The sequence below is a fragment of the Zingiber officinale genome, chromosome 3B (genome assembly GCF_018446385.1).
Source record: "Zingiber officinale cultivar Zhangliang chromosome 3B, Zo_v1.1, whole genome shotgun sequence".
In the NCBI taxonomy this organism is placed as follows: domain Eukaryota; kingdom Viridiplantae; phylum Streptophyta; class Magnoliopsida; order Zingiberales; family Zingiberaceae; genus Zingiber; species Zingiber officinale.
This window is the reverse complement of record NC_055991.1, coordinates 83,089,935-83,106,746: the sequence shown is the minus strand read 5'-3', so window position 1 is coordinate 83,106,746 and position 16,812 is coordinate 83,089,935. Positions and strand designations below refer to the sequence as shown.

General features: G+C 41.1%; 1 protein-coding gene across 1 annotated transcript in view; it reads left to right on the top strand.

Annotated features, from left to right (window-relative positions):
- LOC122054976 (short-chain dehydrogenase TIC 32, chloroplastic-like) overlaps nt 1–15,622 on the top strand; it is a 75,000-nt gene extending 59,378 nt beyond the window's left edge. Inside the window, exons 9-10 of the mRNA XM_042616382.1 lie at nt 13,617–13,626; nt 15,000–15,622. Of these exons, the coding sequence (XP_042472316.1) occupies nt 13,617–13,626; nt 15,000–15,622 (633 nt within the window). The remainder of the gene's footprint in view (nt 1–13,616; nt 13,627–14,999) is intronic.
- Nucleotides 15,623–16,812: the final 1,190 nt, after the last annotated feature.

The following is a 16,812-nucleotide window of genomic DNA, read 5'->3' as shown; positions in this document are numbered from 1 at the left end:
TGATGCTAAGGGAAGTTTCGGCCATGACTACTTGTATGAGGCCACTTATGAATTTATACATGATGTTAGAGTAAGTTCAAATGCTTGTATGCTTGCTTGAAACCCTAAATGAGTACTTGTAAGTTTCGGCCAAGACATAATTTTAAGGGCTTAAAGGAGTTAGGAACTAACTCAATTGTGCTTACCATATTCCTTGAAACAAATGCTATAAATATGGTTAAGGTTTCCATGCTTTATGTCATTTATAACCTTGTTTCACATTTGTTAAGGTTCGGCCAAATGAGGTTCAAGGACTTGGAGAACTTAGAGTCCAAGTAAATCTTGTTTATAATACTTCCTATGAAAATGATATGTGGATGAATTAGGTTCTACATGCTTGGATGTTGTTTAAAACTTAAATTGGCACCTAAGAGGGTTTCGGCCAAGATAAGAACCCAAGGGATTAGGAAGCTTAGTACCCAAGTTAATCATGTTACATTGTTCCTTATGATTGGATGAGCACATGATACACTTTTATGCTTAGACATGTATGCTTGTGAGCTATACAAGATGAGAATTTCTACGATATGTTATGAGTTTAGAATATGCATGATTTATGTTATGATATGTGGGAAAATTATGCATGCTTTGATGATATGATATGAGTTTAAAATATGCATGCTTTATGTTATGATATGTTGTTAAATTATGCATGCTTTGATGCTATGTTAAGTGCTTAAAATATGCATGCTTTATGTTATGATATGTGGTTAAATTATGCATGCTTTGATGCTATGTTAAGTGCTTAAAATATGCATGCTTTCATGATATGCTATGTGGTTAAATTATGCATGCTTGATGATATGCTTTATGCTTAAAATATGTATGTTTTTATGATCTATGCCTAAGTGATGCATATTGTTATGATATGATGTATGCCTAAGTGATGCATATTTTTATGGTATGATGTATGCCTAAGTGATGCATACCTTTATGATATGATGTATGCCTAAGTGATGCATACTTTTATGACATGATGTATGCCTAAGTGATGCATACTTTTATGATATGATGTGTGCCTAAGTGATGCATGGTTTTATGATGTATGATATGTATAAGTATGACATGTACTTTACTTTATATGGCTTGTACCAAGGGTGGGCTCCATAAGCGCCCCGGGGTCGATGGAATAAGACTCGGGCCTCGTTAGGGATGGGCTCCTAAGTGCCCCTAGGTCGATGGAGTAAGACTCGGGCCTAGTATGTTTGCCTTGTAGGGTTCAAGACTTGCTACCTTGGACCTACATAGGTTGCGCGCAATATGTAAGTGGTACATAGCCGGGATCCCCTTTAAGTTGAGATTATGTTCAAGTATATATATGTAAGAAGAAATGGTTTTAAAGGTCATGAGACATACACATGTTTTTCGGATACATGTTTTCCAAAATCATATTGCATATACCTTATGATGATTTATGATATGCCACGGTTAGATATGATTATGTTATGTTTCATGATATGTCCATGTGTAGGATATGCCATGACTCCTTATGATAATATGCCATGGTTAGATAAGATTATGTTATGCTTCATGCTATGCTTACGCTATGATATGCCATGACTAGTTATGATTTCTTCATGTTGCATGATATGCTTAAAAGAGTATGTTACATTATGTCATGACTAATTGAAATGATGCCATGTTGAGACATTCTTTGATTATACTATGATTTTCGGTTTTAGTGAGTAGGAAAGGAACTTACTGAGCCATGAGTGCTCACAGCTTACTGTCCTTGTACCACAGATAAAGGAAAAAGCTGGATGAGCTAGAGGAGCAGCAGGAGGGGCAAGGAGATGTGTGTGGCAGTGGCTAGGCAACCAAATAAGAACCTGCTTTAAAAACTTTTAAAGAACTATGCTTTGTTATCATGAATTGTAGTACCGTATGTGTGATTTGATGTTATGCTTCTACAAATTTTGATATCATATTATTAAGGCCATGATAGTGTAGTTCGGATTTGATGAAAAGGAAACAAAAGAAAAGTTTTTATTAAACTAAGAAAATCATTTTAAGTCTTCCGCTGTAATTTGTACATAGAGTATCGTAGCCCTGTCCCTTAGGGTTAGCAGGGAGGGTGGGCGTTACAGGTTGGTATCAGAGCCAGGTTATTGCCAGCTCACTACACATACATCAAGCCTCCGACCTGCCGCTCCAAGTAAGAATGTTTATGCTTAATTTTTCTTGTTATAAACTTATGCTTAGTTTCATGTTATATGACTTATGCTTTATTTTTCTTCCTTGTTATATTGCCTATGCTTTATTTTCTTTGCTATATTGCTTATGTTTTATTTCCTTATGTTATATTGTTTGTCACTCTATTCTTTATTTTTCCTTATGTTGCTTATGTTTTAGTTTCATGTTTTTGCTTGCTTATGTTTGATGCTTTATTCTATGCTTTTAGTTATAATTTAGATTAGGATTACATATTAGTAGGTTAGGAATAATACCAGAACAAATAGATAGAAACCAAACAGTACGTTAGATTGGCTAAAAACGATAACCACTTACACTAGTCTATTTGTCATTATTTAGATAAATATGGTTAGGACACGCAATGGCCAAACTGAGGGGACAGTGACTCCACCAGACATGACACAGGTAGTCACAGACCTCCAGCGTCAGATCACAGAACAACAGCAGCTGATCACTACCTTAATGGGTCAGCAAGGCAACCCAGTTACCCCACCGACAAATCAGAATACACTACCGGTTATACCTACAGCCGCACCAGTGCCCCCGGCAGCCCCTACTCCGATGGTCCGACAAGAGGCCTATCTGATTCAGTGGCAAAGGCTTAAGCCGGAAGCATTCTTGGGAAACTGCGAACCATGGGATGCGCAAGCCTGACTCAAGACCGTGGAAAGCATAATGGAACTGCTGGACTGGCCTGAACACGAGAAGGTCAAATGCGCGTCGTTCTGCCTTACCGGAGATGCCCGGATGTGGTGGGACCGAGTAAAGGCGAAAAGACAAATAAATCAGATGTAGTGGACGGATTTTGAGACAGAGTTCTTAGAAGAATTCTTCCATATGCAAGTGACCAACAAGCACTATGACGAGTTCACTGAGTTCCGGCAAGGTGATCTATCAGTTAACGAAGCCGTCAAAAAGTTCAACCGCCTAGCATGTCTGTGCCCAGAACTGATCCGTACTGAAAAAGAGAGGGTCTGGTTAATGTTAAAGATGCTCTGACCCGAGATAGCTCTGAACGTAGCCGGCGGAGTTAATAGACCGCAGACTGCAGAGGAGCTAGTCAGCAGTGCCCTGATTACCGAGCACTACCAGAAAGCAATGAACGAGGGCAAGAACCAAGCACTGACCGGAGGACAAAAATCGCACAATACCAGAACCGGCTGGAAAGGAAACTCAAGTGGAAAGAGGAAACAGTGGAACAACACAAAAGGTGGTCCGGCCAATAAGCAAACCAAGTACCCTCAGTGTGCCACATGTGGAAAGATGCATTCTGGAGTATGTCTCCTAAGCACCAGAAAGTGCTACAACTGCGGAAAGGAAGGACATTTGGCAAGAAATTGCCCTACTCAGTCTCAGGCACTACCTCCGCAGAACAACCAGAATAGGAATACCCCTGCACAGCTTCACCAGATGCATACTGCCATAGAAGGGACTTCAATCAGCCAAGGAAGATTGGAGGTCCCTCCCACTATGACCAATGCCAGAGTCTACTCTCTCGCTCAGGATGACGTGGCGAACGCCTCTGCCATCGTCTCAGGTCAGCTATCTAATTTCAATCAATATGCTAAAGTTTTACTTAATGCTGGAAACGAACCAATATGGGAAACCATCAAGAAACCGAGACGTGTTTCGTATCCTTGGGTCGAAACTATGTCCGGGCGACTTTCTACCCTCACCATAACACCGACGTTATTTGAGAGTATACTGGAAAAGCAAACCAGTGACCAAAACCTCCAGAGAATCAAACAAGAGGCTTTGGAAGGGAAGAATGATGGGTTCCGTATCGCGGACAACGGGATATTATACCTCAGGGATCGGTTATGCATTCCAGAGGACCCAGAGTTGCGAAGGAAAATACTGGAAGAAGCTCATACAACACCCTATGTAATACACCCGGGCTCCACTAAGATGTACCAGGACCTGAAAAAGAAATTTTGGTGGTCTGGTATGAAAAGAGAAGTGGCTCAGTATGTCAGTACTTGCCTGACCTGCCAAAGGGTAAAAGCTGAACACCAGAGATCGTGCGAATTACTACAGCCTGTCCAAATTCCAGAATGGAAATGGGAAGAAATCTCTATGGATTTCATTTCGGGTCTTCCCAGGACGACAAACGGATATGACGCTATATGGGTGATTGTAGACAGATTGACGAAGTCCGCACACTTTTTGGTAATCAAAATGACTTATTCAACTGAACAGCTAGCTCAGTTATATGTTAAGGAAATCATTCGGCTACATGGTATTCCTAAGACCATTATTTCTGATAGAGACGGTCGCTTTGTTTCACACTTTTGGGAGTGCGTTCAGAAGACCCTCGGCACGAAGTTGTTATTTAGTACAGCTTTCCACCCTCAGACCGATGGGCAAACTGAAAGAGTGAACCAAATATTAGAAGATATGTTAAGAGCTTGTGCCCTGGACTTCAAGGGAAGCTGGTGTCGATATTTATACCTGGCAGAATTCGCCTACAATAATAGTTACCAAGCTACTATTAAAATGGCACCTTACGAAGCCCTGTATGGGAGGAAGTGTAGATCCCCTATATGCTGGTATGAAAGTGGTGAAAAGAAGGAAATAGGGTTCCGAACGGAACTTATTGATGACACCACCAGAGATATACAGAAGATCCGCCAACTAATAGAAACTGCTCAGAGTCGGCAGAAGAATTATGCCGATAAACGGCGCAGGCCGCTAGAATTCAACATCGGAGATTTGGTATTCCTTAAGGTATCCCCCATGAAAGGGATAATGAGGTTCGGAAAGAGGAGCAAGTTAAGCCCACGATACGTAGGACCGTACCGGATTTTAGAAAGAGTGGGCCAAGTCGCATACAGACTAGAACTACCTCCAGACATGGCAGCCATTCACAATGTGTTCCATGTATCAATGCTCAAGAAGTGTACTCCCAGCACAGATCAAGTAATTGAGCCACAGTCGGTACATGTTCAAGAGGACCTAAGTTACGAAAGTAGACCTATTCAGATCTTGGACCGAGAAGTTAAGAGGTTAAGGAACAAAGAAATACCCTTAGTAAAGGTTCTATGGCGGAATCAACGATTTGAAGAAGCCACCTGGGAACGCGAGGACGATATGAAACAAAAGTACCCGGAGCTATTTTAAAGTTCGAGGACGAACTTTTTATGAGGTACGGGGTACTGTAACACCCACTAAGATTTTAAGATAAATATGAGAATGATGAATTTACCTTAGAAAAATATTAGTAGAATGTTGAACCAAAAAGAAATAAAAAGAAATAAAAATAGGGAATGGTCAAGGATTGAACCTTGAACCTCTAATGATGTAAATGATAGGATTAATGAGTAATAACCAGTTGGGATAGGAATAATATATTGATAGCAAAGGAGGGAAACTCATGATAAGGGTGAGAGTAAAAGCTAGCCAAAAGAAAACAAGAAAAGAGCAAGAGAAAGGCAACTTGCCTTCCTTCTTTTCTCTCCCTCTTCTTCTTCTTTTGCCGTGACTTAAAGAAGGGAATTAAGGGGATTCATTCCCCCTTGTTTCATCATGAATGATGAGAACAAATAAATAAATAAAATAAAAAGAAAAATGAAAAAAAAGGGGCTAAGGGAGAAGGAAAGCAAAAACCAATTTTGCTACCTCTTCCCCCTTAACATAAAAGAGAGTATGTAAAGAGAAGATTTTATTTTTCTCTCATTTCTCTCATTCTCTCCTCTCCATCACCGAGAACCTCAGCCCCCTCTCCTCCATTTTTGGCTCCCAAAAAACAAGGTTCCTCCTAGAATACAAGGAAGGCTACCAAGGGAAATCAAAGGAGGAGAACAAGAAGAAGAGACCTCTTCTTCCATCACCACACTTTAGAACCACAAGCGAAAAGGATGTAAGCTTCCCCTCACCTATGGTACAAGGGAATTTAATGTGTTTTTGGATTTTATGAGGATTTTAAAACCTAGAAACAAAGTTGTGAAAACTCGGCCAAAGAAAGGACTTGTTGATCCTAGGAATGTTTAATATAAGCTTTGATTCATGATAAGTTTTCTATGCTTTGTAAGAAGGTTTTCTCTCATATTTTTATATATATGTGATGTTGGATTAGGGATGTATCTAACCCTAGAGTTTTGGCCAAAAAGGTTTTGTAAGGGCTAGGGAATTTAATTGTTTACCTAACTTGCACAAAACCCCCTAAATAAATGGTTAAGGATCCATTATCGTTTTCATACTTGAAGGTTACTTGGAACCAAAAGTATCCCACTCACAAGTTTCGGCCAAGGAAGGGTTTAGGGTTAGGAAGACTTTGAATTTAAACTTACCATGTTTATATGATAGAATATAGAGTTTCTTAAAGAGTTGCATGCTTGTATGTTGATAGAAACTCATGAACATCACTTCTAAAGTTTCGGCCATGGTAAGGTGGATGCTTTAGAATAGCTTAAACAGATTTTTAACATGCTCAAAACTTCCATGACAATAAGATATGAAAGTTGTTTGATGCTCCCATGCTTAATTAGAGTATAGGAAAATTGGTTGCATGATATATGTTAATTAAGACCACAAGGGTCCTAGCTTGTTTGTGAACCAAACTTGTAAGTATAGTTTCGTTAATATTTTTTCCATAAAACTTGTTTAGGTTTTTCATACTTTAGGCCACCTAAAACCTAGTTTAAAGACTTGGAAAGTTTCGGCCAAACATATGCTATGAGATAAAGAAAGGAAAAACCTAGGAAACCTAAGACACAACTTGAATGTATGCTTATAGTGCTTGACTTTTATACATGTTATGAAATGTGTTATGACTTTCTATGCTTTTATGCCATTTGAACAAATTCCATGCTTGATGAGGTTCGGCCATGTAGGGTTTAAAGACCTAGAAACCTTAAAATTTAGACCTCATGTGTTAAAGATGCTTCTTATGAAATTGAGATAACGTGTTGATTGTGTTCACATGCTTATATATTTAACTATGATTCAAGTGGACACCTTTGAGTCTCGGTCATGAAGGGAATACATGCTTTAGAAACCCTATAACTTACTTGAACATGCTCATGTCACTCTCCATGAAATATGAAATGTAGAAAGCTAAAATTTACATGCTATATGTTGTTAGTGACCTAAATTGATGCTAAGGGAAGTTTCGGCCATGACTACTTGTATGAGGCCACTTATGAATTTATACATGATGTTAGAGTAAGTTTACATGCTTGTATGCTTGCTTGAAACCCTAAATGAGTACTTGTAAGTTTCGGCCAAGACATAATTTTAAGGGCTTAAAGGAGTTAGGAACTAACTCAATTGTGCTTACCATATTCCTTCAAACAAATGCTATAAATATGGTTAAGGTTTCCATGCTTTATGTTATTTAGAACCTTGTTTCACATTTGTTAAGGTTCCGCCAAATGAGGTTCAAGGACTTGGAGAACTTAGAGTCCAAGTAAATCTTGTTTATAATACTTCCTATGAAAATGATATGTGGATGAATTAGGTTCTACATGCTTGGATGTTGTTTAAAACCTAAATTGGCACCTAAGAGGGTTTCGGCCAAGATAAGAACACAAGGGATTAGGAAGCTTAGTACCCAAGTTAATCATGTTACATTGTTCCTTATGATTGGATGAGCACATGATACACTTTTATGCTTAGACATGTATGCTTGTGAGCTATACAAGATGAGAATTTCTACGATATGTTATGAGTTTAGAATATGCATGCTTTATGTTATGATATATGGGAAAATTATGCATGCTTTGATGATATGATATGAGTTTAAAATATGCATGCTTTATGTTATGATATGTGGTTAAATTATGCATGCTTTGATGCTATATTAAGTGTTTAAAATATGCATGCTTTATGTTATGATATGTGGTTAAATTATGCATGCTTTGATGCTACGTTAAGTGCTTAAAATATGCATGCTTTCATGATATTCTATGTGGTTAAATTATGCATGCTTGATGATATGCTTTATGCTTAAAATATGCATGTTTTTATGATCTATGCCTAAGTGATGCATATTGTTATGATATAATGTATGCCTAAGTGATGCATATTGTTATGATATGATGTATGCCTAAGTGATGCATATTTTTATGGTATGATGTATGCCTAAGTGATGCATACCTTTATGACATGATGTATGCCTAAGTGATACATACCTTTATGATATGATGTATGCCTAAGTGATGCATACTTTTATGATATGATGTGTGCCTAAGTGATGCATGCTTTTATGATGTATGATATGTATAAGTATGACATGTACTTTACTTTATATGGCTTGTACCAAGGGTGGGCTCCATAAGCGCCCCGGGGTCGATGGAATAAGACTCGGGCCTCGTTAGGGATGGACTCCTAAGTGCCCCTAGGTCGATGGAGTAAGACTCGGGCCTAGTATGTTTGCCTTGTAGGGTTCAAGACTTGCTACCTTGGACCTACATAGGTTGCGCGTAATATGTAAGTGGTACATAGCCGGGATCCCCTTTAAGTTGAGATTATGTTCAAGTATATATATGTAAGAAGAAATGGTTTTAAAGGTCATGAGACATACACATGTTTTTCGGATACATGTTTTCCAAAATCATATTGCATATACCTTATGATGATTTATGATATGCCACGGTTAGATATGATTATGTTATGTTTCATGATATGTCCATGTGTAGGATATGCCATGACTCCTTATGATGATATGTCATGGTTAGATAAGATTATGTTATACTTCATGCTATGCTTACGCTATGATATGCCATGACTAGTTATGATTTCTTCATGTTGCATGATATGCTTAAAAGAGTATGTTACATTATGTCATGACTAATTGAAATGATGTCATGTTGAGACATTCTTTGATTATACTATGATTTTCGGTTTTAGTGAGTAGGAAAGGAACTTACTGAGCCATGAGTGCTCACAGCTTACTGTCCTTGTACCACAGATAAAGGAAAAAGCTGGATGAGCTAGAGGAGCAGCAGGAGGGGCAAGGAGGTGTGTGTGGCAGTGGCTAGACAACCAAATAAGAACCTGCTTTAAAAACTTTTAAAGAACTATGCTTTGTTATCATGAATTGTAGTATCGTATGTGTGATTTGATGTTATGCTTCTACAAATTTTGATATCATATTATTAAGGCCATGATAGTGTAGTTCGGATTTGATGAAAAGGAAATAAAAGAAAAGTTTTTATTAAACTAAGAAAATCATTTTAAGTCTTCCGCTGTAATTTGTACATAGAGTATCGTAGCCCCGTCCCTTAGGATTAGCAGGGAGGGCGGGCGTTACACCATCCTCCATTGATACAGATTATATCCTTAGAGGCTTCCCCTCCTAAGGTTGCTGCTTCAAGCTCTTCCTTCATCCTTTCCCTTCGTGGGCAGACATATTTTTGGCTTATATTTAGGAGTCTCCATTCCTCCATTGTCGGACTAGGAACAACATCCAACAGTTTCCCATAAGGATGGAAATTCCATTCTTCCAGTTGGTGAGCATCCACCCTATTATTGACATGGTTAAAAGATTTAGACAATTTAAATTCTAACATTTCCTTACCTATTACCAAGATAGCCTGTGATTTTTAACATCAATCACAACTCCTGTAGTAATAAGGAATGATTGTCCCAATATGATTGGGATTTTTAGGTCTTCTACCATACCAAGCACCACCAAATCAATGGGTATGATGCACCCACTCACCTCTATTGGCACGTCTTCAATTATACCTATAGGCTACCTGCATGAATGATCGACTAATTGCAATGCCATAGTGGTGAGTTTAAAGTCTCTCAGACCTAGCTTATTTCAAATAGAATAGGAAATGAGGCTAATACTTGCCTCCAAATCACAGAAAGGGTTTTAAAAAATAGTGGTCCCTATCTTGCAAGGGATGGAGAAACTTCTGGGGTCTTGTAGCTTGGGTGGTAACATGTTTAGGATCAACGCGCTACATTTTTTAGTTAATGCTATGGTCACATGCCCTTCTTTCTTTCTTTCTTTGGGTAGTTGTTATCTCTTTGAAAAACTTAGCAAACTTTGGCATTTGATAAATTACATCTATCAATGGTACCTCAATGCAAAGCTCTTTAATTCTCTCTAAATATTTACTGAATTCTTCATTCTTCTTTGTCATAGCTAATCTTTGTAGAAAAAGGACTGTTTGACTTTGGGGTGGTGGTGGAAGAGTCTCTTCAACCTTTTTGATAATCTTCTCATCATCTTGAATCTTAGCTAGGTTAAGTGAGGGAGGAGAGAGCTCTTTCAAATTATTTGTAAAATACCGAAAATGGGCAAATAACCATTACGAAATTTTCTAGAATTTTTAGAAATTTTTCTAGAATTTTCGGAGACCGTATGGACGAGTTTACGGGGATAAAATTGGGCCTTGGGAAAACCTGTTTAGGCTACCCATTTAAGTGAGGAAAACTTTGCTTTTCTTTTATTCTTTTCCTTTTTTTTTTCTCCCCACACGCCGTTTTCCTTCATTTCCTCCCCGTGTGCCCGACGCCTCACCCGCGCCATCTCCTCCCTTGCCCTAACCGCACACGGATGGTTTATTCTTCCCCTTTTTCTTCCGTGATGCCAAAGCATTCTCTTCTTCTTCCTGAACCCGATAATCTCCCAAACCTCGCCGGTTGTCCCCCTCTCTTTCTTTCCCTTCCGAGCCACACATCCGCTGCACACCTCCGCCTTCTCCCTACTCGAGTCATGTTGCGGCGATGAGACGAGTCCGAGTGTCGGCCACTAGGTCTGACCTAGCGCCGACGCCGCTCGATCCCGCGCCTCTCCCCTCTATCAATCTTTGGTTCTTCTCCGATCGACGACGCCGTCGGCTATCACCGGAGTTGCGGAGCCCCTCTATCGCGGAGGTCATGCCCTAGCCCCCTCTGTTGTGATTTGAGTGCCCTAGCAGCGATCCTTAAGGTAAGGTGTCACCGGATTTCTATTGATTGGGCTCTGTTCTGCGTTAATCCTTCTTGTTCTGATTTAGGGAATGGGGTGGATCAGTTTCATTCCTTTTTCCTCCTGATCAGATATTGCACCTTCTCATCTTTGCTGTGGATTGAGGTAATAAGATTGGAGAAGAGGTAAGATGCATAGTCGTTGCTAGAAATTAGTTGGTGATAGGTTGTTGTGTTGAATTCTGATCATTTCTTCTTGATCTGGTTGGTGGACAACAACTTGATGAGGGCTGTAAGGTGAGGTTGAGTGTTGTGGAGCAACAAGCACGGCTGTGAGGTATAAGTATTGTGTCCTGTGGATTTGAAATTTGTGTGCGTGGGTTGCTCTTTGATCTAGAAGCTCACCTTGGGTTCGGCAGGACCTCCTTCCGACATCAATCTTTTTGGCTGAACTTGAGGTAAGAGGTTAAATTAGGTTTACGTTTATGTGTGATTAGGGTTTTATCCTAATTTAGGGGTAGAGATTTTATTTAGTTATTTATAATAATTGTAGCTAAATAAAATATATTTATATTGGTAACGTAGGAATTTGACGCGAGACGAGCATCTCGACGTCAGATTTGGACTGGAGTTAACCTCTCTTATTGGAGGCGAGTACTTTGACTTATCTTTTTAGATTTGTCATTTGATATGCATAGTAATGTTTTTAACAAATAGTAATGATTATGTTTCTTATCTGCATCGGTTGGTCACTACCCGATACCTGTTACATGCTTGTTTTGTTACTTGTTATGCACTTCATGTTAGTACATACATGATTATATATGCTTATAGGGGTAGTGACATAACCATGCTTCATATGTTCAGGACCTAGGTTTTTATACCTTATCTGATCTGTGTAACTAGACATTTGATTTGATTCTTTGTCCTATGGTAAACATTATGTAGAGATGGATAAGTTCAGGATATTCCCATGCTTAGTATCATGCACCATCTTGCATGATTGCATGCTGTGCGATTGGTAGCCCCATTATTGTTGAGCTCATCGCTAGTTTCATGGATCTGTACACACAACCACTCATGGGTTAGTGGTATATCAGGCAGGGTGTGTGGCAGTTTGCTCTGTCAGTGCTCCGCTGGTCCACTCATGGGTAGCGTGACGTAGTGTGGTAGCACGTCAGGGATCTCTCCTTTGGATTATCTCAGGGAGATGAGAGCATTGCACTCCCTCACTTATGATTTGGGGTAGGAGGATAGGTGTACTCCGATAGCATCCCGTCCACTCGGTCACTCATCAAGAGCAGTGACGGAAGAGTGCATGGTTGTCACAGCCCTACCCACTCGGTCTCACCATCGTGTGTGTGGCAATTTGCTCTTTCAGTGCTCCGCTGGTCCACTCATGGGTAGCATGACGCAGCGTGATAGCACGTCAGGGATCCCTTCTTTGGATTGTCTCAGGGAGATGAGAGCTTTGCGCTCCTCCACTTATGATTTGGGGTAGGAGGATAGGTGTACTCCGACAGCATCCCGTCCACTCGGTCACTCATCAGGAGCAGTGATGACAGAGTGCACGGTTGTCACAGCCCTACCCACTCGGTCTCACCATCGTGTGTGAGATGACTGACTGGCAGTAGGGGTGACCAGGACATGTCATTGACATCATACGCATTGATGCATTTATTGCTTGTGTTTGTTGCACTTGTATGCTGCATATTGAATGGATGCATTTGTTTGACATGCATACAGGATTCCTATACTTCTCGGTTGATTATCCATACACCAGGTCCTGGTTAGTACAATTTTCTCCTGTTTATTTCAGTTGCATTTATCATTCTTATACCAGGAGACTGTATGCATGATTAGTGCTAATTGTTATTTTCTTACTATGCATGTCAATATTACCCGCTGAGGAGTTGACTCACCCCATGGATATTTACTATTTTCAGGTTGAGGTTGTTTGGAGGAGTTCCAGTCGCTAGTCTCCTACAGATCGTGAGGATGTGTTTTATCTTTTGGTTTTCCTATTGTACTTTTTAGACTTGTTCTAGTTTTGACACTTGGATATTGTGTTATCTTTATTGTCGATGAGTTTTATTTGGATATGTTTTTTCTACATGCCTGCTTGGATGATAGAAGATGTGAGTTCGTTGTGATTTGTGTTTTATGGGTGTAGTGGAGTAGGATATCGGTTTTGAGCTTTATGGGTGTAGTTGAGTAGGATTTTTGACTTGGTTTTCTATTCGTTGCATTTGTTTAGTTTTACTATTAAACTGCGTGGTGATTGCTTGTTTATATATATATATATATATATATATATATATATATATATATATATATTGTTTCGGCCGTGTTGGTCAAGGTATTTGGATAGATGTAGAAAGTTTCAGATTGTCACCCGTACAGGGGAGATGCTGTCGAAATTTCTTCTGGCAGGGACTCTCCCGGGGCGTGACAATTTATTTGGTATCAGAGCTAGGTTTTTGATGCTTGGTTTTTGTATTGTTGGCTTTGCGTGTCAGGTTGTTACAGGTATAGAATGTCTGGTTTTAGTATTTTGCGATTTTCGAGATTTATTTGATACCAATTTATTTGGTATCAGAGCTAGGTTTGCGAGTCAAACTGGTATTTTCGGATTTGTACGAATTTTCTTTATGTTTGTGTTTCAGAATTCCGTTTTGGATTAGTATGGATTTTCGTTGATTTTCTCGTACAGAATTCCGAGGTTATAAAAGGGGGACTGGATAGCGACGGAACATCTCCAGACGACAAATAGTTATAAAGGTAATTTTATAATTTTTATACTTGTAGTGATATTTGTGTTATAACTTAACAGATATGAGGAGATCTACACGAGTAGCTGCGAGACGTGGTGCTGGACGGCCACGTAAGAGGACTTTAGAATCTCTGGCAACAGACTCGCCAGAGATCCCTACTGGGTTTGAGCCTGTCGGTCAGGGACAGACTTAGGATACTACGGGCGCGTTGGGCTCTCAGACCCCGATGGCTCCTTTAGTGGTACCTACCTCGGTTGCACCGTTATACCCACCCCTACCGTATTTACGGTACCACCAGGGGTATTGCACCTGCACCGATTGAGCCTACGGCGTACCAGGCACCACCGCCTCTTGGACCTATAGTGTACCCAGCACCTGCACCAATGGTACCAGTTGCTCCACATTCAGTACCACCCACCGGACCTCCAGCCATGACCACCTATGTTGACCCTGCAGTGCCACCGGCGGCATATGCCTCAGTTTATGCAGCAGCACCGGGAGTACCTCCCCCGGTCTATCCAGTGGTACTACCTGTAGCACCAGCTCCTAGTGGTTCTGTCAGTTCCAGCAGCCGTCCCTACCCACCTCACAGATATTGTCATGGCACGAGCTCGGATCCCAGCATTGGCAGAGTCGATGAAGAGTCGATTCACACTCTTCCGAGAAGAGACTGATCTGAGTGTGGCCCAGTCCTGGTTAGAGACCATGGAGCGGACCTTCTTCTACATGGCTTGTTCCGAGTAGGAGAAAGCGGAGCTGGCTGCTTTCCATTTACGGGACGAGGCCGACACTTGGTGGGTTATGCAGCGTTCCGTCATAGGCGAGCAGAACATCACCTGGGCCAGATTCAGAGAGGCTTTTGAGAGCCGTTACTTTCCACGGGCCTATCAGATGACTCGTCGTCAGGATTTTTTGAGTCTGCGACAAAACAACCGATCAGTGACAGAGTACAATGCCGAGTTTAATCGGTTAGCTAGACTTTGTCCAGAACTAGTTGCTGAGGACAGTTCCCATATGCATCAGCTTATTCAGGGATTGGATGGACATCTGCAAGTCAAGCTTGCCGGCTTTAGGAATTTGTCTTATTTGGAGTCATTGGACATAGCTCTTATGATTGAGTCAACGCAGCAGAGAGCATATCCGGACAAGAAAAGGAAACAGACGGATCATACATCAGGACAAATCCAGCTGACACAGGCTACACAGCAGTAGAGTGGTCGCAGTCGGCCAGGGCAGGGTACTTCTGGGGCATCTGGTCGGCCTTAGAAGTCAGGGCAGTCTTCCTCATGACGTTTCCTGTCTCCTCAGCAGAATCGGAAACAACATGCCAGCGACATTCACTATTTCCGATGTGGGTCCAGAGACCACATCACCTCAGCCTTCTCTCTGGGATAGTCAGTTTGCTATTATTGCAAACTGCCTGGGCATTAGAGCCAAGATTGTCCGCTGAGTCTCAGCATATTGCCTCCGGAGTTACTGTTCAGGGAGGACAACACAGTCAGTCAGGGACTCAGCGAGGAGGGCAGAGAGCCAAATCTTCACGTCGTCAGCAGATGTCCGCCCCCTTGCAGCAGCTGCATATGGCATGCATGGACATGAGCACTCCGGCACCTTTATGGTACCACAGAGTTCAGTTGTGGGACCCAGTATCAGCTGCAGCCTCAGCCTTTAGCCTAGTATTGGCAGCCCCAGCCACTGGTTCAGTACCAGACGCAGTCTCAGCTACTAGTACAGTATCTGCCCAGATGTAGCAGCCGCTGGCAGCGTTACCACCTCTTCCTTTGCCAGAGACTGCACGTATTCATGCGACCACCAAAGAGGATGCACAGCGAGCCAACAGATTCATTTTCTGCGGTACGATTTCCATTTATGCCTTATCTACTGATATGCTAATAGACTCTGGTAGCTCGCATTCTTTTATATCTCGTGCCTTTATGAGGGAGATTGGTAGATTACCCACATTCAGACTGCAGTGACTGACCATCTCTCTACCATCCGGTGATGCTTTCGACGTCACCCAGGAGGTCAAAGGTTGCCCGTTAGACTTTGGCAATCAGATACTTACGGTAGATCTTTTGGTACTAGAAATAGTCGAGTTCGATATTATTCTTGGCATGGACTATTTGTCAGCATATCATGCCACTGTTGATTGTCAGACGAGGGTGGTCACATTTTGGCCTCCGAACCAACCCTCGTGGGATTTCACTGGCATAAGAGATGATGGCATATCGACCATTTCGGCGATTCAGGCTTAGAAGCTGCTGTCACATTGTGGTCAGGGTTTTCTGTTATCTTTGATTAGTACCAACGACAGTAGTAGTTCGCAGCTCTCCGACGTTCCAATAGTCCGAGAGTATCTGGATGTATTTCGAGAGGAGCTACTAGGGTTGCCTTCCAGAAGGCAAGTGGAGTTTGTTATTGAGTTGATTCTGGGAACCTCGCCGACATCAAAAGCTACTTACCGTATGACACCAAAAGAGTTGAAAGAACTGAAGGTTCAACTCCAGGAGCTTTTAGACAAGGGATTTATACGCCCTAGTGCTTCTCCATGGGGTTCTCCGGTATTATTTGTCAAGAAAAAGGATGGTACACTGAGGTTGTGCATTGACTACAGACAGCTGAATGCAATGACCGTCAGAAATAAGTACCCCTTACCTTGGATCGAGGATTTGTTTGATCAACTCAGAGGTATATCAGTGTATTCTAAGATTGATCTACAATCTGGATATCATTAGCTGAGAGTCATAGAATCTGATATTCAGAAGACAGCATTTCGTACCAGATACGACCATTATGAGTTTTTGGTAATGTCATTTGGGCTTACCAATACTCCAATGGTGTTTATGGATTTGATGAACCGCGTCTTCTTGGAGTATCTTGATCAGTTTTTTATCATTTTCATCGATGACATATTGGTCTACTCGCGTTCCAAGGAGGAACA